The 22321-nt window shown below is 42.9% G+C and overlaps 1 protein-coding gene across 1 annotated transcript in view; it reads left to right on the forward strand.

The window, feature by feature from the left end:
• The window catches only part of PMM1 (phosphomannomutase 1), a 91905-nt gene that overhangs the window by 50014 nt on the left and 19570 nt on the right, over window positions 1-22321 (forward strand). Inside the window, exons 4-7 of the mRNA XM_073549427.1 lie at window positions 3888-3979; window positions 15503-15602; window positions 19894-19969; window positions 20098-20213. Coding sequence (XP_073405528.1) covers window positions 3888-3979; window positions 15503-15602; window positions 19894-19969; window positions 20098-20213 — 384 coding nt within the window. The remainder of the gene's footprint in view (window positions 1-3887; window positions 3980-15502; window positions 15603-19893; window positions 19970-20097; window positions 20214-22321) is intronic.

Consider the following 22321-nt stretch of genomic DNA (forward strand, 5'->3'; position numbering starts at 1 on the left):
TGATAGGTTACCTTTAAAGAGGACCTGTAACCAAATTAAAAGTGGCCAGTTCTTGTGCTTATTTTATTCATTCTGCCCCCCTGAGTATTTATGGTTTTTCTTTTTAAAATCCACCAGTCTGTTCCAGAGATCTGAACCCTGGTATTTGTTGCTCTCTGTTATGACATGTACCCAAGGGGCTTGGCTCACAAGCTACCGTAATATTGCAGAACAGACCACAGACCCTTTCCTCCCTCCCCCAGAATACAGTTAGCCACATCTCCTTGGTAAAGAACATAAAAATGATCTGTTAATAAAAGGCCCATGTCTCTGAAACCGTTTGGTGGGTTATAGAAAAATACAAAACATGAAATACTCTCGGGAACGGCAGGAATAAAATAAAAATTGGCAACGTCTGGCTTGGTGACAGGTCCTCTTTAAAGCCGAAGATGTCTGTCATCCCAGCGTACACGCACCTGTGGAAGAGAGGATAGGTGTAGGTGCGCTGCTCCTCTCCCCATCCTCTCCCCTCTACAGACTCCCTGCACTGTAAGCCAACTCTAAGGAGGAATGGTGAGCTGCCGCCACAGCCTGCCCACTGACAGGACCGAGCAAGTCGGCTGTCTGTAAACAGCGCAGACGGGCGATATGTGTGGTATAGCCTGCTCTGCCATATGTCCCAGGTGGAGCGACTGCTAACGTTACACCTCGTGTTCCTATGGATAAGTTGTAATGCTGGGACAAGTCCTTCATAAAATCATTTTGAGATAAACCATTTAACCCTTAACTCAATATATATCCATAAGGAGTACCAGACGTATATGTCATGCAGAAAGTACGGGCACTGCCTCTGGACCTCCTCAGGTGCCAGGTTGAGGAGTTTGACAAAGGAGATCACATCCTCTGTCATTGGACCCACACCCCTTCCTCTATATTGTGGGGTGTCAGCTCCACCATTTATGACCTCTATATACCCATAGCTAATAGATCCTGCCAGAGGAGAGGCTGGGCAAGAGTCTTGGCGATCAAAAGATCTCATGGTCCAGTCACCTTGTGGGACTAGCAAATATTACTTATTCTAAATATAAAAGGTTTTAAGTGTTTTAAAAAAGGGACATTTCCGATGCCTTCAGTTGTCACCAGTGAATGCTACAGCTTGGCCGACAAAAACAAGTCCTCACACAAGTCTGTCTATGAGAAAATAAAAAAAAGGTTATGGGTCTCAGAACATAGTGAGCTAAAACGATGATTTTATTTTGTAGAAAAACGTAAAAAACAATTTATATTTGGAATCGCTATAATAGTATCAACACACAAAATAAAAAAAGTCCAGAATTGCCCAGCTTTTCTGTTTCCTTTGCCTCCCAAAAAGTGTGATTTAAAAAGTAATTTGTACCAAAGATACAGTCATGGCCGAAAGTGTTGGCACCGTTGAAATTGTTCCAGAAAATTAAGTATTTATACCAGAAAATTCCTGCAATTATACATTTTATTATACACGTTTATTTCCTTTGTGTGTATTTTAACCACACAAAAAAGAAAAAAAAAAGCAACTAGGATATGATTTCACACAAAACCCCAAAAATGGGCTGAATAAAATTGTTGGCCCCCTCAACTTAATTTTTTGTTGCACACCATTTTAATAAATAACTGCAATCAATCGCTTCCTATAACCATCAACAAGTTTCTTACACCTCTCAACTGGAATTTTGAACCACTCTTCTTTTGCAAACTGCTCCAGGCCTCTCATATTTGAAGGGGACCTTCTCCCAACAGCAATTGTAAGATCTCTCCACAGGTGTTGAATGGGATTTAGATCCATACTCCTTGCTGGCCACTTCAGCACTCTCCAGTGAAGTATGTTTGGGATCATGGTCCTTCTGGAAGACCCATGACCTAGGATGTAATCCCATCTTTCTAACACTGGGCACTATATTGCTACCCAAAATTTTTTGGTAATCTTCAGATTTCATGATGCCTTGCATCAAGGCACCCAGTCAAGGCATCCAGTGCCAGAGGCAGCAGAACAACCCCAAAACATCTTTGAACCTCCACCATATTTTACTGTAGGTACTGTATTCTTTTCTTTGTAGGCCTCAATCCAATTTCAGGAAACAGTAGAATGATGTGCTTTACCAAAAAGTTCTATCTTGGTCTCATCTGTCCACCAGACACTTTTCCACAAGGATTTTGGCTTACTCATGTGCATGTTGACAAACTGCAGTCTAGCTTTGTTTATGTCACTGTGTCAGCTGTGGGGTCCTCCTGGGTCTCCTGCCATAGCATTTCATTCAAATGTTGATGGATAGTTTGCGCTGATAGTGATGTACCCTGAGCCTGCAAGACAGCTGGAATTTCTTTGGACCTTGATTGGGGCTGCTTATCTACCATCTGGGCTAAACTGCATTGCAGCCTTTCAGCAACTTTTCTCTGCTGGCCACTTCCAGGGAGATTAGCTACAGTGACATGGGTTGTAAACTTCTTGATTATGTTACACACCTTGGACAATGGAATTGTAATCTTGAGGTTGTTGAAATTATTCAACAATTTTGGTTCTCAAGTGCTCAAACAGGTCTCGTCTCCTCTTTCTTTTCTCCATGATCAGTGTGGCACACACAGTCACACAATGCAAATATTACCTGCCTATAATATATAGGCATGTTTTATTGTCCATATTTTTTGCAGACCAAGTATCCGTAAACAGAACAAAAAAAAATGTAGACAAGTCCGTCTTTGATCTGTGTCATGGATCAAACTCGCTCCTCAAAATCAATGGGTCTGTGATAAAAACGGACAGCACGCCGATGTCATCCAAGTGCTATCTGTATTTTAGTGTTTAATTAGCAGCAGAAGCTTGGAAATATTGTTTTTGTTTTTATTGCATATGAGAACAACAAATGTAGAATTTCAAACAAAAAAAATTACCATAAGTATTTCATATGTCTTTTATTATTCCCCAAGAAAAGGGTTAATAAAAGTTACTGTAGTTACTAAGTTAAACTTATTTCACACTGGTGTCACTAACAAATATAACTCATTTTGGGATAGGATCGTGGAGACTGGAATACCCCTTTAAGGGCAAAAAACTTGTTCTTTGAGAGACTACTCTCCAGACTGATGTACTTTAGAAATGATGTATTTAGGGGAAGACCAAATGGGGTGATCGCATTGAGGTCACTACACCGCCAAGAACTGTTTTCAATTTGCCTATTAAATAATTCTTCAGTTTTGCAGAGAGACGAGCTGTTTCACTTGCAAAACCTCGAGGCCAATTGTCATGAGCCACAAATATGAACCTAGCACTCAACTTAAAGGTATTTGTAAGGCGGTTTATTGTAGTACACGAAAAAAAGACGTCTTTTTTCGTGTACTACAGTAAACCGCCTTACAAATACCTTTAAGTTGAGTGCTAGGTTCATATTTGTTGCTTTAACGGTTTGGGAACCTAACCTTAGCACCATCTTGGGTTGTGCTCACGGTGTTCTTTCTATAATTGTCATGAGCCAAACTTGGCTGAAGCTGTGTCACAATCTGTCAGCAGGTTTTTGCTATTTAATCTGAGAGCAGCATGATATAGAGGAAGAGAGCCTGATTCCATGGATGTGTCACTTATTAGGCCGTGTGTTGTAGATTCAATACAACCAGTGTTTTATCAGCATATTATCCCTAGAAGACTAGGTCTCACGTGCAAGCTAGTCCAGCTCTGTAACCCTGCCTCCACGACTGATTGGCAGCATGCTGACAATGCAAAGTATACAGAGGAAGCTGAGAATAGGGGGTGTCCACTGTTTCCCTGCACCGTCACTTAATCTTGTGTACATTACTACTATTATGTAACAGTGTACCATTGCAATATACTTGTAATATATCATGTTTATTAATAACACAATGACATATACTTTTTTTAGGCGATCCAAAATCATCTCGGGGAGGATCTGCTGCAAGATCTCATTAACTTCTGTCTCAGCTACATTGCTACGCTCAAGCTGCCTAAGAAACGGTAATTAACCATAGCCATTAGACCTCCTGCATGTTCATTGTTTTCTACTCCTGCCTCTGTTTTGTTTCATTTTTAATAAATAAAATAAAAAGAATTGTTCAAAATAGTCCAAACTCCCACGCCCTGATTCTATTCCCTGCCCCACCTACCTTCCTATGCTTGACTGACAGCTCACTAACTGTGTAGCGAAGCCAGAGAGCTGTAAGTAAGCAACGATCCAAAACACAAGGCCAAGTCGATCTGTTATCGGCTACAGCAGAACAAAGTGAAGGTTCTGGAGTGGCCATCTTAGTCTCCTGACCTCAATGTCATTGAGCCACTCTGGGGAGATCTCAAGCAAGCAGTTCATGCTAGACAGCCCAGGAATTTACAGGAACTGGAGGCTTTTTGCCAAGAAGAGTGGGCAGCTTTACCATCTGAGAAAATAAAGAACCTCATCCACAACTACCACAAAAGACTTCAAGCTGTCATTGATGTTAGAGGGGGCAATGCACAGTATTAAGAAATGGGGTATGTGAACTTTTGATCAGGGTCATTTGGATGTTTTGGGTTGTCATTATGATTTAAAAAGAGAAACACAGTAGTTTGACAATAAATGGCTTCACCCAACCACTAACCATGAGTGGAGAAAAGTTTTCGTGTTATCATTCATATTCCCTGAAAAAAGGCCAAGAAATCAAAAATTCTGCCGGGGTATGTAAACTTTTGAGCACAACTGTAGATTACAGCAGCGTTGTTTTCAGTCAGAGAAGCAATAGATTGCATCAGTAAAGATGTGGGTGACATTATCACTCAGAGGACAACATGATTATATAAGCAGTTTTGGGAAAGGAGTGTACTGACAGATTCCAGAGAACTTGTCATTAGATTCATTTCACCAAAACCACGTGTAACATGAATCAGAGTCGGCTGCGTACCTGCTGACAGATGTTCATTACTCTGAAGAGCTGGCAGGTGATTATAGGGAGAGACCTGACTAGTCCGATGGGGGCCTAGGCCGGCTCCGCTCCTTTGTACACACACGAGAGAGGCCGGATCGCTGAAACTCCACAGCGGTTCATAGTCAAACATACCCGGCTACAGCTGCGCAGCTCTCGAATTCTTGCTCCCTGTGGTTCTGGCAGTAGGAATCTAATGGCAGGTTTCCTTTAAGTCCTATTGAGAAACCTGCTGGGAAAAACACCCAAAAAACGGCATACCTCTACAGCACATTAATATCTGAATCAATGCGAATGACCAAGGAAACGGCAGCAGCACAGCATAGACCAGATCTGTCAGTACTGGCTGATTATTTCATGAATTTTAAAGGCCTCTGAGAAATGAGATCTGGAATACGATCGGTTGCCATGGAGACCTACTTCATTTTTATAAAGCTCAACTATTCATTTTTAAAATGGAAATAGGAATTAATATGATAAAATTGGCAAATCTGAGAATCTTCTCATTTTGTGCTCCGACATCCGTCCCCTTGTAACAAGCACACTAGCCATTATGTCAGGTATGAGCCATATTGCGGCTCCGCTTGGCCCAGGGTCATGGATAATTACACCTGCTGCACAAGATACAAAGGGCAATTGGGAGTACAGGCTCTTCGAGGGAATCAGTATTATTTCTTTATAATAATGTGCATGACTTTAGTTGATAAGGTGGAATACTTCTAGAGAGTCTACAGTGAAACCACAGAAAATTTGATAACATTTTTCATAGCTTTTTTCCCTTTTCCATTCTGCTTTGAAAATCTGCAACACTCATAATTATTCCACATGTGAACCAAGCCCTAAAAATATATACGAAAGGACAACCTTACGCTGAATTGTGCCCTGTGCAAATTTACCCTTGGGTGCCTCCACCCCGTTGTGTACACGGCACACATGAGCGGGCAGGTCTGTACATGGGAACACTACAGTCATGGCCAAAAGTTTTGAGAATGACACAAATATTAATTTTTACAAAGTCTACTGCTTCATTTTTTCTAATGGCAATTTGCATATACTCCAGAATGTTATAAAGCGTGATCAGCTTAACAGCAATTACTTGCAAAGTCAATATTTGCCTAGAAAATGAACTTTATCCCCCAAAACACATTTCAACATCATTGCAGCTCTGCCTTAAAAGGACCAGCTAACATCGTTTCAGTGATTGCTCCATTAACACAGGTGTGGGTGTTGATGAGGACAGGGCTGGAGATCAATCTGTCATGATTAAGTAAGAATGACACCACTGGACACTTTAAAAGGAGGCTGGTGCTTGGCATCATTGTTTCTCTTCTGTTAACCATGGTTATCTCTAAAGAAACACGTGCAGTCATCATTGCACTGCACAAAAATGGCCTAACAGGGAAGAGTATCGCAGCTAGAAAGATTGCACCTCAGTCAACAATCTGTCGCATCATCAAGAACTTCAAGGAGAGAGGTTCCCTTGTTGCCAAAAAGGCTCCAGGGCGCCCAAGAAAGACCAGCAAACGCCAGGACCGTCTCTTAAAAGTGTTTCAGCTGCGGGATCGGGCTACCAGCAGTGCAGAGCTTGCTCAGGAATGGCAGCAGGCAGGTGTGAGTGCATCTGCACGCACTGTGAGGTGGAGACTCTTGGAGCAAGGCCTGGTCTCAAGGAGGGCAGCAAAGAAGCCACTTCTCTCCAGGAAAAACATCATGGACAGACTGATATTCTGCAAGAGGTACAGGGAGTGGACTGCTGAGGACTGGGGTAAAGTCATTTTCTCTGATGAATCCCCTTTTCGATTGTTTGGGACATCTGGAAAACGGCTTGTTCGGAGAAGACCAGGTGAGCGCTACCACCAGTCTTGTCTCATGCCAACTGTCAAGCATCCTGAAACCATTCATGTGTGGGGTTGCTTCTCAGCCAAGGGAATGGGCTCTCTCTCAGTCTTGCCTAAAAACACAGCCATGAATAAAGAATGGTACCAGAATGTCCTCCAAGAGCAACTTCTCCCAACCGTCCAAGAGCAGTTTGGTGATCAAAAATGCCTTTTTCAACATGATGGAGCACCTTGCCATAAAGCAAAGGTGATAACTAAATGGCTCAGGGAAAAAAACATAGAGATTTTGGGACCATGGCCTGGAAACTCCCCAGATCTTAATCCCATTGAGAACTTGTGGTCAATCATCAAGAGACGGGTGGACAAACAAAAACCTTCAAATTCATACAAAATAAAAGCATTGATTTTGCAAGAATGGACTGCTATCAGTCAGGATTTGATCCAGAAGTTGATTGAGAGCATGCCAGGGAGAACTGCTGAGGTCCTGAAGAAGAAGGGTCAACACTGCAAATATTGACTTGCTGCATTAACTCATTCTAACTGTCAACATAACCTTTTGCTACTCATAATATGATTGCAATTATATTTCTGTATGTGATGAAAACATCTGACAAACACACATACAGTGGGGAAAAAAAGTATTTAGTCAGTCAGCAATAGTGCAAGTTCCACCACTTAAAAAGATGAGAGGCGTCTGTAATTTACATCATAGGTAGACCTCAACTATGGGAGACAAACTGAGAAAAAAAAATCCAGAAAATCACATTGTCTGTTTTTTTTTCATTTTATTTGCATATTATGGTGGAAAATAAGTATTTGGTCAGAAACAAAATTTCATCTCAATACTTTGTGATATATCCTTTGTTGGCAATGACAGAGGTCAAACGTTTTCTGTAAGTCTTCACAAGGTTGCCACACACTGTTGTTGGTATGTTGGCCCATTCCTCCATGCAGATCTCCTCTAGAGCAGTGATGTTTTTGGCTTTTCGCTTGGCAACACGGACTTTCAACTCCCTCCAAAGGTTTTCTATAGGGTTGAGATCTGGAGACTGGCTAGGCCACTCCAGGACCTTGAAATGCTTCTTACGAAGCCACTCCTTCGTTGCCCTGGTGGTGTGCTTTGGATCATTGTCATGTTGAAAGACCCAGCCACGTTTCATCTTCAATGCCCTTGCTGATGGAAGGAGGTTTGCACTCAAAATCTGACGATACATGGCCCCATTCATTCTTTCATGTACCCGGATCAGTCGTCCTGGCCCCTTTGCAGAGAAACAGCCCCAAAGCATGATGTTTCCACCACCATGCTTTACAGTAGGTATGGTGTTTGATGGATGCAACTCAGTATTCTTTTTCCTCCAAACACGACAAGTTGTGTTTCTACCAAACAGTTCCAGTTTGGTTTCATCAGACCATAGGACATTCTCCCAAAACTCCTCTGGATCATCCAAATGCTCTCTAGCAAACTTCAGACGGGCCCGGACATGTACAGGCTTAAGCAGTGGGACACGTCTGGCACTGCAGGATCTGAGTCCATGGTGGCGTAGTGTGTTACTTATGGTAGGCCTTGTTACATTGGTCCCAGCTCTCTGCAGTTCATTCACTAGGTCCCCCCGCGTGGTTCTGGGATTTTTGCTCACCGTTCTTGTGATCATTCTGACCCCACGGGGTGGGATTTTGCATGGAGCACCAGATCGAGGGAGATTATCAGTGGTCTTGTATGTCTTCCATTTTCTAATTATTGCTCCCACAGTTGATTTCTTCACTCCAAGCTGGTTGGTTATTGCAGATTCAGTCTTCCCAGCCTGGTGCAGGGCTACAATTTTGTTTCTGGTGTCCTTTGACAGCTCTTTGGTCTTCACCATAGTGGAGTTTGGAGTCAGACTGTTTGAGGGTGTGCACAGGTGTCTTTTTATACTGATAACAAGTTTAAACAGGTGCCATTACTACAGGTAATGAGTGGAGGAAAGAGGAGACTCTTAAAGAAGAAGTTACAGGTCTGTGAGAGCCAGAAATCTTGATTGCTTGTTTCTGACCAAATACTTATTTTCCACCATAATATGCAAATAAAATGAAAAAAAACAGACAATGTGATTTTCTGGATTTTTTTTTCTCAGTTTGTCTCCCATAGTTGAGGTCTGCCTATGATGTAAATTACAGACGCCTCTCATCTTTTTAAGTGGTGGAACTTGCACTATTGCTGACTGACTAAATACTTTTTTTCCCCACTGTAAAAACCAGAGGGCAGCAGATCATGTGAAAATATAATATTTGTGTCATTCTCAAAACTTTTGGCCATGACTGTACATAATGCAAGGAGCTGAGATCTGCGTCACTTCTGGCTACAGTGAGACCTGTGTACAGCTAAACATGGGGTGGCAGGTGGCAGACCCTGAAACCATCTGATATTGATGACCCAAGTTCTGGACAACTCTTGATAAGTACATGTGACTATGGATGAGTTCAGGCCTTTTGATAAGAATAATTACTGTTTGCTGAGACTTGTATCTAAGCCTCGCCCTGCATGATACTGCCTGCCGGGCTTTGGTAGCTAAGCCTATCACATGTGGTTCTGTCTGCTGAATCTAGATCTGAGCTTATATTTGCTTTCTATGAGTAACATGCATTAATTATTGCAATGTCCATAACAATTACCCCCCCTCCCAACTTTCTACAGACCCTGAATGTGAAATGATTCTACACCCCATCTCTTATGCCCAATTCACATGTCTGTTTTTCATATTTGACCAGAGATGAAGTACCTCCTCCTAGAGCACTGGAGGATAAGGATCATTTCAGAGTAATAGATTGTCTCCTCTTCCACATTTGGAAGTGATAGTGACCAGGACATCAGTCTATTTCAATTAGGTCGGGGTCAGACTTGCAAGAAACTCGGACGAATCTCGCACGTCAATACCCAGCACTGCTGCCATTACTCGGATCCGAGCGTTCAGCTGCATGTCTTTCTATGCAGCTGAGCGCTCCGACCCAAGTGCCGGCGGCAGTGCCGGGTATTGACGTGCGAAGCTCGTCTGATTTTCTTGCAAGTCTGACCCCGACCTTAGAGAGGATGTCTAAGCTATGGTTCAGGCCCCGAAGAAGGTATTCAAGCTGAGATTATGGGAGCAAACAGTTTTTCTAAAAAGACCAAGTTCTTTAAAGGGAAATTGTCACCAGGTTTTTGCTATGGAATCTGACAGCAGCATAATGTAGAGGCGGAGACCCTGATTCCAGCGATGTGTCACTTAGGCTAGTTTCACACTTGCTTTTTTTTGCAGCGCGTTTTTCCCGCAAAAAAACGCATTGAAAAAACGCATACAAAAGCATACAACTGCTGCGATTTTTTCAAGCATTTTTATGAGCATGCATGAAAAAAACGCAGCGTTTTTAAGCGTTTGTATGCGTTTTTAGTGCGTTTTTACCGCGTTTGCGTTTTTTTCCAACATTTTTAGGTGGCCCCTCACACTACCCAAACCATGACTTTACTAACCCTAACCCTGACCCTAACCCTAACCCTAACCCTGACCCTAACCCTAACCCTAACCCTGACCCTAACCCTTAACCAAATCATACTTAACCCTAACCCAAACCCTAAACCCTAACTAACCCTAACCCTAACCCTGACCCTAACCCTAACCCTAACCCTGACCCTAACCCTAACCCTAACCCTGACCCTAACCCTAACCCTGACCCTAACCCTTAACAAAACCATACTTAACCCTAACCCTGACCCTAACCCTAACCCTAACCCTGACCCTAACCCTTAACCAAACCATACTTAACCCTAATCCTGACCCTAACCCTGACCCTAACCCTAACCCTAACCCTGACCCTAACCCTTAACAAAACCATACTTAACCCTAATCCTGACCCTAACCCTGACCCTAACCCTTAACAAAACCATACTTAACCCTAACCCTGACCCTAACCCTAACCCTGACCCTAACCCTAACCCTAACTCTGACCCTAACCCTAACCCTAACCCTGACCCTAACCCTTAAGCAAACCATACTTAACCCTAATCCTGACCCTAACCCTGACCCTAATCCTTAACAAAACCATACTTAACCCTAACCCTAACCCTGACCCTAACCCTAACCCTGACCCTAACCCTAACCCTAACCCTGACCCTAACCCTAACCCTAACCCTGACCCTAACCCTTAACAAAACCATACTTAACCCTAATCCTGACCCTAACCCTGACCCTAACCCTTAACCAAACCATACTTAACCCTAACCCTGACCCAAAACCCAACCCTAACCCTGACCCTGACCCTAACCCTAACCCTAAACCCCCTTAACTAACCCTAACTCTAACCCAAACCCCTAAATTCCATGGTTAAAAAAAAAAAACGCATATGCAAAAAAACGCTTACATGAGCATGCCAGTGCGCACATATGCGCATCCATAGGCTATAATGGCCATTTTTAGCGCAAAACGTGCGCATATGTGCGCATGCACTTTTTTGCAGGGCCAAAAAATGCAACATGATGCGTCTGGAAAATCCAATCGCACACCCCAAAAAAACGCAGCGCATGAAAATCGCATACATGCGCTTACAAGCGCGCAGGTATGCGCACCCATGTTAAATATAGGGGAAAAAACGCATGCGCAGGTTAGCGTTTTTTTCCAGTGCTAAAAAACGCAAATGTGAAACCAGCCTAAGTGGGCTGCTTGATGTAGCTTTGATAGAAACCCTGTTTTTTCTGCTGTGATGTATAACCTCGCCCACAACACTGATTGGTAGCTTCCTGTGTACACTGTATATTGTCATCAAACTGGCAATCAGTGGTGGGGCCGGGGTTACACAGATTAGTCTGACTGCTATGCAAGCAACACTTGGTCCTGCAATGATAACCTCCTGCTGAAAGAACATTGATTGTATTGAAACTAAATCACACAGCTGAGAAAGTGACGTATCTCAGGAATCAGACTCACTGCCCCAACATTAAAGGGAATCTTTCACCCATTTTTAGTAATATCATGTAAAGATATCATTCAATTGTGTGTCACATAAGGATTCTATTAGGACTTTTGATTCTCCCTGACCCCGCACCTTTGATGCATAAATACCTTTTTTATCTTGGTTGAGATGTATGTAAACTGCCACGGTCCAGTCCGATGTGCAGGGCTTATTCGCCTTCTCCCCCACTCTTTGGCTTGCTGAACGTAACGTCATCTGTGAATATCACAGATGCGGTAGTTTTTCCGCGCTTGTGTGGCGCCACTGCGGGTCCAGACGCCACAGAGGTACTGCACCTCAACCAGAGGTGTGGTATCCCTCTAACAGGTGGTATCCCTCTAACAGGTAAAGCTACTTTCACACTTGCTTTGTTTTGCAGCACGTTTTTCCCGCAAAAAAACGCATAGAAAAAACGCATACAAACGCTGCGTTTTTTTCAAGCATTTTTATGAGCATGCATGAAAAAAACGCAGCGTTTTTATGCGTTTGTATGCGTTTTTAGTGCGTTTTTACCGCGTTTGCGTTTTTTTCCAACATTAGTTGGCCCCTCACACTAACCCAAACCATGACTTTACTAACCCTAACCCTAACCAAACCATACCCTAACCCTGACGCTAACCCTAACCCTTAACCAAACCATACTAACCCTAACCCTTAACCAAACCCTACCCTAAACCCTAACCCTTAACCAAACCATACTAACCCAAACCCTAACCCTAAACCCCCTTAACTAACCCCAACTCTAACCCAAACCCCTAAATTCCATTGTCTAACTAATGGTCAACAAATAAACGCATGCGCAAAAAAACGCATACATGAGCATGCCAATGCGCACATATGCACACCCATAGACTTATAATGGGTGTCTTGCTGTAAAAAAACGCATTGCGCGCGCATGCGTTTTTTTGAGGCAAGTCGGACGTCCAAAAAATGCAACAGGATGCATTTTGTGCGCCCGAGCGCACACCACAAAAAAACGCATGCGCGTAAAAACGCATACAAACACATGTGTATGCGCACATAAGCGCATCCCATGCAAAATATAGGAAAAACGCATGCGTTTTTTAGCGCTAAAATACAGCGCAATAAAGCGCAAGTGTGAAACCAGCCTAAGGTGGATGCACCCAACCAGCAGACCAACACACACAGTAGTGTAGCAGAGCACCCTTTATGGCTCCCTGCTTGGAACACGACGTGTGCTGGGAGGTGGGCGGAGCGTAGCAAGGCGGGAGAATCTAGGCTGAGGTTGGACAGATCCCCTGAGAGGGAGGATAGGAGAAGGACGTAGTCTGCGCAGCTCCTGGCTATATGCGGAGTGCCAGACGGTTTGGACTGAAACAGCAGATTCTCCATAGAAAGAGTGGTTCTTCCAGGGACATGGTTGGAAAGTTATCCCGTGGGTCTCATTCCACGCTGACGGCTGTCAGGTGGAGGAAGGAACCAGACTGGTCACAAAGGGAACGGCCCCTAGTCTAGTTCGCATTCCTCTGGGTGCCACTAGCAAGCCGATAGCGTTGGTTTCTTTATGGACCATCGCCCCTACCACAGTTAGTCTGACTGGAAAGGTGGCTATATAGAATCAAAGAAACGGGAAAACATACGTTGTCTGGACAGGAGTCGCAGTCGCTAATTGTGAAGTGCTGGAGTGGAAGTAAGGCGGTAAAAGCAGCATTTAGCTTGGAGACGGCCAGGAAAGGATCACACTGACAGGGAAAGCTGGAAAGGTGCATTTCATCTTATCTGGGAGTTATCTGGACCCCTTCCCTGGAGGACTCAGTACTGAAGTGGGCATCTGTATGCGCAACAGACTGTGAGTAAAGCCTTGGAACTACATGCCTTTGTGTCCTCCATTTTATTCCTTCGCCATTCATCCACTCCACACCAAAACCCCACCAACAACCTCATCTACTCTGCCCTGGGACTACAGCCCTACCTGTGGAGGGCTACAACATCATAGCTGCACCCAACATCCATCCCAGGGAAGCAACCCTGCAGCACTGGTCACTCTGACCAGAAACCACAGGTGGCGTCACGAATCACTACAAAAACTTTATCCCCATCATTCTACCCCTTTCACATGACCGCCTGAGTCCACTGACCGGGTCGTAGCCACTGTGACACCTCCCTTTGAAATCAACGGGCCCGGAGCAGAGTACCCCACTGCCTCCTGGGCGAGTCATTTGCGCATTGAAAAGGCCTCCGGCGCTTGCGCAGTATGCTTTGCTCAACTGTGGGCAAAGCATATAATAGGTACTGTGCATGCGCCAGTATTTTTCAGTGCAATCTATGCCCCGGAAGTCTTCACATGCAGGACACTCTTCCTGGATACCGGATGCATGCTGAAAAATACCAGCGCATGCGCAGTACCGATTATATGCTTTGCCCACAGTTGGGCAAAGCATACTGCGCAAGCGCCGGAGGCCTTTTCTATGCGAAAGCGCGGAAACACTAAGTGAACGCAGGAAGAAGAACGAAGAAATGCGTATAGCAAGACAGGGGGGAGAAGATGAATAAGCCCCGCCCATCGGACCGCACCGCGGCGATTTACATACATCTCAACCAAGATAAAAATAAGGTATTTATGCATCAAAGGTGCGGGGTCAGGGGGAATCAAAAGCCCTAATAGAATCCTTATGTGACACATAATTGAATGATATCTTTACATGATATCACTAAAAATGGGTGACAGATTCCCTTTAAACCATATTATTTCGGCCTGTACAAATGTCCATTTTTCATCCAATTTGTGATCGAATTCCCCCACTGAAGTGAACAGTTCAGTTAAAAAAAAAAAAACAGATAGTGCTCAAAAAGCGAAACCCTGATGAAAAATGGTCAGTTTTTTCTCACCTGCAAAAAAAATGTACATCTGAATAAAGCCTAAGGCTGGGGTCACACTGCGTTATGGCAGTCCGTTTACTGGACTGCGTTACACCACAGTATAACGCGGTGTAACGCAGTCCGTTAACGCTGCCATTGACCCACATTATGTGACGCATCGCGACGCATGCCATAAAGCGGCACGCGTTCGCGATGTGCCGTCATTCACTGACGGAGCCTTATATCGCGTTATGCTATAGCATTTACACAGCCCGTCAATGCTATGCGTTGAACGGGCTGTGTTAACGCTATGTGAACCTGGTCTTACTGTGCAAATCGAGTAACGATGTTGACTGTAATTCAGTCATTGTATTAATGAATGAAGAGACTTAAAGAGGTTCTCCGCTACTTTAGCATTAGTGACCTATCTTTAGGATAGGTCATCAATACCTGATCGGTCGGGGTCTGACACCCGTCACTGCCGCTGATTAGCTGTTATCGGTGATCAGCGGCGGTGTTGGACCCCGACTGATCAGGCATTGATGACCTATCCCAAGAAAAGGTCATCAATGCTAAAGGAGTGGAAACCTCTCTAAAGACGTTTTCCATTTTAAGCTAGTTGAGTCTGTTGGCGCAGTTTGTTGTAAAAAAAACACACAAAAAAAAACTGTGTTTTACTCACCCTTTCTACATCCAGTGACAAGTCTCTTCCTCTGCTCATAGGGTCTTTTATTGTCTGCAGCGTTGATGTCATATTGACAGCGCTTCAGACAATCAGTGTCTCTGCTCATGTAGATGGTATGAACGGCTGACAAAATGAGCTGTCACCACGACCTTTGTAATAACTGTATGTTTGACTGAACTGTGCGTTGTTCCCCAGATTATATACTTTCTGAATAAATCGTCATATTAATATTCTGTTTCTTAATCAGTTATATTACGCTATTATGCTTACCAACCTGCAGGGGAACGTTCATTGAATTTCGCAATGGAATGTTGAATATTTCGCCCATTGGTCGCAGCTGCAGTCAAGAAGAAAGGATTGAATTCTCTGAGCTGGATAAAGTATGTCATTAAACTTCTGAACAGGAATATTTAATAATAACACAAAGACTTGACGAGGTCCACCTCTATAAGGCAGATTTGTGAAACTATAAAAAAGAATCCGCAAGCAGTCACAGAGCAGCTTGCACTTTTACAGAAAATGTATCAGTTCATTCATGTTGCCCTAGCCATGGGCAGAATGAATCAGAGTGTCATGATGGTGTTGGGACTATGGGCGCTCTCCAGGTCCCTAAAACTAGGGGCGACCTACTCCGCGTTCTCGTACCTTGCTATGCTCCTATATCAATCCTTATCTGACCCTTCCCCCACCCATGGTAGTGGGAAGCTGAAGTGTATAGGAACACAATAACCAGACAAACAAGAGAAGACTAACAGGGATAAATGAAAATATAAATCATACAAAATACACATACCAAGCAACAGAGTGGGGCACACGGGAGTTTAAGGAAGGAGAGGCCAAATAGGAGAGGATGAGGATATGAACACAGACAAAACTGCAAGCAAAAATCTCCTGAACAATCTCCAAACACCACCTCCAACCACGAACAACACTTCCAGCTCCAGAACAAGGCAGTAAGAACTAACACTAGCAATCCCTAAGCGCCAGAGGCAAGCATATATAGCAGAAGGGAGTTACCAATACTGAGCAGCTGAGAACAGAGCGTCAGCTGAACAGATTAACCCTTGAACTGCTAGCAAGGAAATAAACCTGCACAGTTTAATATGATGGTGAAGTACTTCTAACCAGTGCAGGAGTACATGAAACCAAACCAAAAGTCCCTCTCTCTCATGGTATTCCCGTGACACAGAGCCTGGTGTTTCAGTAACATATAGTTTGTAGTGCCAGGCCAGAGGGTTATAAGGAGGCACGAGACTAGGCTAGCACCACCCACAGTCAGCTTCTCCCATTCCGCTCTAGTTGATTGACAGGTCTCTCTTCATGTACACTTGAGAAAGACCTGTCAATCACCTGGTGCTGTGTGAGAGTGTTTCAGAGTAAAACATATCTGGCTGCAATCAATCAGTCAGTTAGGCAGCATGAATCGACTGACTTGTTTTCTCAAAAGGAAATCTTTCATCAGGTTATTATACTCCAAACGAATTCCATCTATGTAAAGGCTTTGTAATGCTGAGTACCTCTCTACCTTTATTTTACAGTAGATATCTGGGTTTACATAGAATCATAGAATCGTAGAGTTGGAAGGGACCTCCTGGGCCATCTGGTCCAATCCCCTACTCAAAGCAGGATTTGCTAAATCATCCCATACAGATGTCTGTCCCTCCTCTGTTTGAAGACTTCTATTGAAGGAGAACTCACCACCTCTCGTGGCAGCCTGTTCCACTCATTGATCAGTCTGTCAAAAAGTTTTTTCTAATATCTAATCTGTGTCTCCTCCCATTCAGTTTCATCCCATTGCTTCTAGTATTTCCTTGTGCAAATGAGAATAAAGATGATCCTTCTACAATGTGACAGCCCTTGAGATATTTGTAGACAGCTATTAAGTCTCCTCTCAGTCTTCTCTTCTGCAAGCTAAACATTCCCAAATCCTGCAACCTTTCCTCATAAGACATGGTTTGCAGACCAGTCACCATTCTGGTGGCTCTTCTCTGAACTTGCTCCAGTTTGTTGATACCTTTTTTAAAATGTGGTGCCCAAAACTGGACACAGTATTCCAGATGAGGTCTGACCAAAGAGGAGTAGAGGGCAATAATGACTTCACGTGATCTAGACTATGCTTCTGTTAATACATCCTAGAATTGTATTTTCCTTTTTTGCTGCTGCATCTCACTGTTGACTCATACAGTCTGTGATCTATTAGTATACCCAAGTCTTTTTCACATGTGCTGTTGCTTAGCCCTATTCCTCCCATTCTGTATATGCTTTTTTCATTTTTATTGCCCAGATGTCGTACTTTGCATTTTTCCCTGTTAAAAACCATTCTGTTAGTTGCTGCCCACTGCTCCAGTTTATTTATATCTTTTTGAATCCTCTCTCTCTTCTCTAGTATTAGCTATCCCTCCTAGCTTTGTGTCATCAGCAAATTTAATCAGTTTACCCTCAATTCCTTCATCTAAATCGTTGATAAAGATGTTAAACAATACAGGGCCCAGGACAGAGCCCTGTGGTACCCCACTTGAGACTTTCTTCCAACTTTATGTGCAGCCATTTACAACCACTCTTTGGGTCCGATCACTAAGCCAGTTATGAATCCACCTAACAGTTGCCTTGTCCATTCCATACTTAGCCATTTTTCAATAATGATGGTGTGAGATACTTTGTCAAATGCTTTGCTGAAGTCAAGATATACTATATCTACAGCATTTCCCTGATCCACCCAATCAGCGAATCTGTCATAGAAAGAAATTAAGTTAGTCTGACATGACTTATTAGTTACAAACCCATGCTGACTCTGTTTAATCACTTCATTCTTATCCAGGTACTTACATACATGTTGTTTAATAATTTGTTCAAAGATCTTTCCTGGTATAGAAGTCAGACTCACCAGCCTATAGTTGCCTGGGTCCACCTTCTTCCCCTTTTTGAAGATAGGAACAACATTTGCTCTTCTGGGACTTGTCCTGTTCTCCAAGAATTTTCAAAGATTATGGAGATGGGTTCAAAAATTTCTTCTGCTATCTCCTTCAGTACTCTGGGGTGTAACTCATCTGGACCTGGAGACTTGAATTCATTTAGGTTAGTTAAGTGTTTCCTCACTATCTTTCTGTTTAAAGATATCCTGGATTCTTCTATTCCCTTAATAGGACAGTGAAGAACAGTTGATGTTACATTTCCTTTCTGAGAGAAACCAGATGCAAAATAGGAATTTAAAAGTTCGGCCTTCTCAACATCCTGTCTTACCATTTAGTCATTTTCATCCTGTAAAAATCCTATAGCATCTTTGACTTTTCTTTTACTTTTGACATATCCCCAAAATCCTTTATTATTGCTTTTGACGTCTCTTGCAAGCCTTAATTCATTGTCAGCTTTAGTAATCTGATTTGTGCCCTGCAAGTTCTGCAGTCAGCATTATATTCTTCTTTAGATATGCCTCCCTCTTTCCATTTTATAAACATTTCTTTCTTCCTTTTTAACATGTGCTTAAGTTATGTGTTCATCCATCCTGGTTTCCTTAAATGCTTCCTATTCTTGTAGGGAAATGTATTGTTTATTTATTATGTTTATTTATTTTACTCATTTATATAGCGCGATTAATTCCACAGCGCTTTACAGACACTATCATCATGATGGGCTCACAATCTAGATTCTCTATCAGTACCTCTTTGGAATGTGGGAGGAAACGGGAGAACACGGAGGAACCCCACACAAACACGAGACCACAGCGCTGCAGTGCTAACCACTGAGCCACTGTGCCGCCCCATGTTGAATTGTTCTACAGTTCTGCTACCTCTGTTTTCTATTCCCACCCATCGCCTGTCTTCTATAATTGACATGTTGCTGTTCTTTCAGTGATTTACCTCTCCCACGTGAAATCTAATGCAAGTGCCATCATTCCCTGGGGCAGTTCATGTACATTAAGGTCCTGATAAAGAAGACTGTCAGTGTCTGACACGATCATCATTGCAGTACAAATATATACCATGAAATATTCCCGTATGATCCAGGCCCTAGTTATAATCACTACAGCCATCTTTAATCTGTGTACTGCCATCTTAAGATTCTGAGTCACACACACAAGCAATGCCTGTGTTAAGGTGCTGTACACTTGGGAATACGCCATCAGAACCCACAGATATTGCTGGGACCAACTGACGATTTCTTCTTCAGCAAAAGATGTTAAGAAATAGATGGATCGATTGTGCTGAATTTAAGCCTGATCCTTTAGTTTTCATAATAACAATAATCTTTATTTTTATATAGCGCTAACATATTCCGCAGCGCTTTACAGTTTGCACACATTATCATCACTGTCACCGATGGGGCTCACAATCTAAATTCCCTATCAGTCTTTGGAATGTGGGAGGAAACCGGAGTACCCGGAGGAAACCAACGCAAACACGGGGAGAACATACAAACTCCTTGCAGATGTTGTCCTTGGTGGGATTCGAACCCCAGACTCCAGCACTGCAAGGCTGCGGCGCTAACCACTGAGCCACCGTGCTCAAAGTTACAATGAGCCATGGCCAGAGGCATCTGCTGTCCCTGTACTCAATGAAAGTGTATGAGAACCTGGACAGTGATTAGTAGGAGAATACAAAAATGTAGGTAGACTGACCCAGTCACTGGGCAAGGAACATGGGCTCTGATCATTTATTCATTGCTCATTTGCAGAAAGAAAAAATCAGGGAGAAGTTTGTGTCCGCTCTTCAGAAAGAATTTGCAGGGAAAGGCTTAAGGTTTACCAGAGGTAAGTTACACGTTTCTCTTCATTTTGAAGCATTAGTATCGTCAAACAAGCGTAATTTGTAATTTACACTTACCGCTAGCTTTAATATGGCCGTCCTTGTAGATTGAACTCTGCTCTTTCCTTCCTAGGTGGGATGATCAGCTTTGACATTTTTCCAGAAGGCTGGGACAAGCGTTACTGTTTGGATGTCCTTGAGGAGGAACGGTTTCTTAGCATTCACTTCTTTGGCAACGAGACTTCACCGGTGACTTTAAACTCGTTTTTCTTCTTGTGTAAAAACTTCACAAACATCAATCTCAAACGTACCCATATTTAGTCAAACCAATGGTCTCCAACCTTTCTTACCTTGAGAGCCACATCCAGATTTCCAACCCTCCCCCCTGAGTAGTGACATGCAGCTCCTGCTTTCCCTCCCCCCCGATAGTGACACCTAGAGCCCCATTACTGGTATCATGACAGTCAAAGCTTCCCCATAGAAATCACACTGGGGCATTATGCCAAAATCTAGGGGCTCCCACATAGCATCTAGCTCCTAGCACCTCTGCTGACTGACAGAACCATCCTATACCAAGCCCAGTATATGCTCATGCAGATCTGCTCTTCTTTGCCCTTACTCACAAAAGTCACCATCGGGAAACCCACTCTTTATAGCGGTTTGCTAATGTACCAAACTGACCTACAGCCATGAGCCACACATCAAGGGCATGTGAACCACAGGTGGCTCCCGAGCCACAGGTTGAGGATCCCTGTTCTATATTATGTATATCCCAGCAAAGAGCAAACAGATGAACGGCATACTAGGGCACACAAATCACCACACTACCAGACGGAGCTATTTATCTGAAGTATTGCGGCATATGATTCAGTCAAAAAATGGAGGTGCTTGCATGAAAAAACATGAAAATTTCAATGTGAAGCGAAAAAAGAAGAAATATGCAGCACTCACCGATATAGCTGAAAAGCTGTGCGTCTTTATTTCACATAAATTCCATCAAATGTGTGGACATGCAGGACGTTAGAGGAATGCTAGGGGAGGGAGGTGCCGGACAACGGCCGTTTCGCGATTACTCGCTTCTACGGGTCCAGGTGAGGGGATTAGCTAAAGGTCATTCCCTTTATAGGATCACAGACCTTACTAATTAACATACATATCAAGTTGTGAAACAAACATTTACAAAAAAATATATAGTTATACAATATACAGAGTGCAAGATACTAGTAAAGAATAAATCTTTCCATATCGATTTACAAGATAATCTATATTTTTACAATATCATAGGAAGATTATAATCTAAATAACTTTACATACAATTTTTTATATAACATTTTTTATAAAAATACTGATAGATTGATCCGGTCATTTAGTCCCAAAGGACCTTGTGCGTTCGCTTTCAGGATCCATTTTGCTTCTTGTTGCAATAAAGCTTTGTCATGGTTGCCTCCTTGAGGTGGAAAATTGACCTTTTCAATCCCTGCAAGACTCAAAATTTCTGGGTTAGCTTTATGCACATCTTGAATATGCTTAATTAATCGCAGTGAACCCTTTCCTGATGTAATAGATGTATAGTGTTCACCAAAACGTAAGTGGTCTTATAGTTTTTCCAATATAAAAATAACCGCATGGACAAAAAATAATATAAACCACGAATTTAGTTTGACAAGAAATGTAGTTTTGTACCTTATGTTCAAAAGAGCCAAAATGTATAGAATTCCCTGTCAGATGAAGATGACAGTATTTGCAGTGACCACATTTATAATTTCCTTTTATTGATAAATCTCGTAGCCAATTTTTTTGAGGGGGACGAAGTCTATGATGTACTAATAAATCACCTATATTATGTGCCCTTTTGTATGCAAATTGAGGAACTAATTTACCATCTGTGTGTAAGGTTTTTTCTGCATCAATGAGATGCCAATGTTTTCTCACTGCTGCATGTATTGCTCTATCCATTGCACTATGTTTGAAACAAAAATTAAATTTTTTTGTAGGTTTGACTACACTATTTAATTTTTTAGTCCTTTCCTTTAATAAATCCATCTGAGAAAATTTTTTTACCATTTCATATGCTTCATTTAACCTCTTCCCGACCGCCCACAGTAGATAAACGTTGGCGCTTGCTGGGCTTTGTGCAGCGCTGACGTTTATCTACTGTCGGCGGTTTTGTGCCCCCCAGGACCCCCACGTACCTTATAATGCAGGGATCCCGGCGCACAATGCATGCTGGGACCCCTGACCTCATCGAGACCTGATTGGTTCAGGTCCTGATGACATCAGATCACAGCAGCCAATGAGAGAGCTCGCTGGGAAAAGTTTGTTGTAGCAACAAACTTTCCCAGCGATCTGCCTTATAA

This window comes from Dendrobates tinctorius, unplaced genomic scaffold, assembly GCF_039654945.1.
Source record: "Dendrobates tinctorius isolate UK_male_01 unplaced genomic scaffold, ASM3965494v1 ptg000159l, whole genome shotgun sequence".
NCBI classification, from domain to species: Eukaryota; Metazoa; Chordata; class Amphibia; order Anura; family Dendrobatidae; genus Dendrobates; species Dendrobates tinctorius.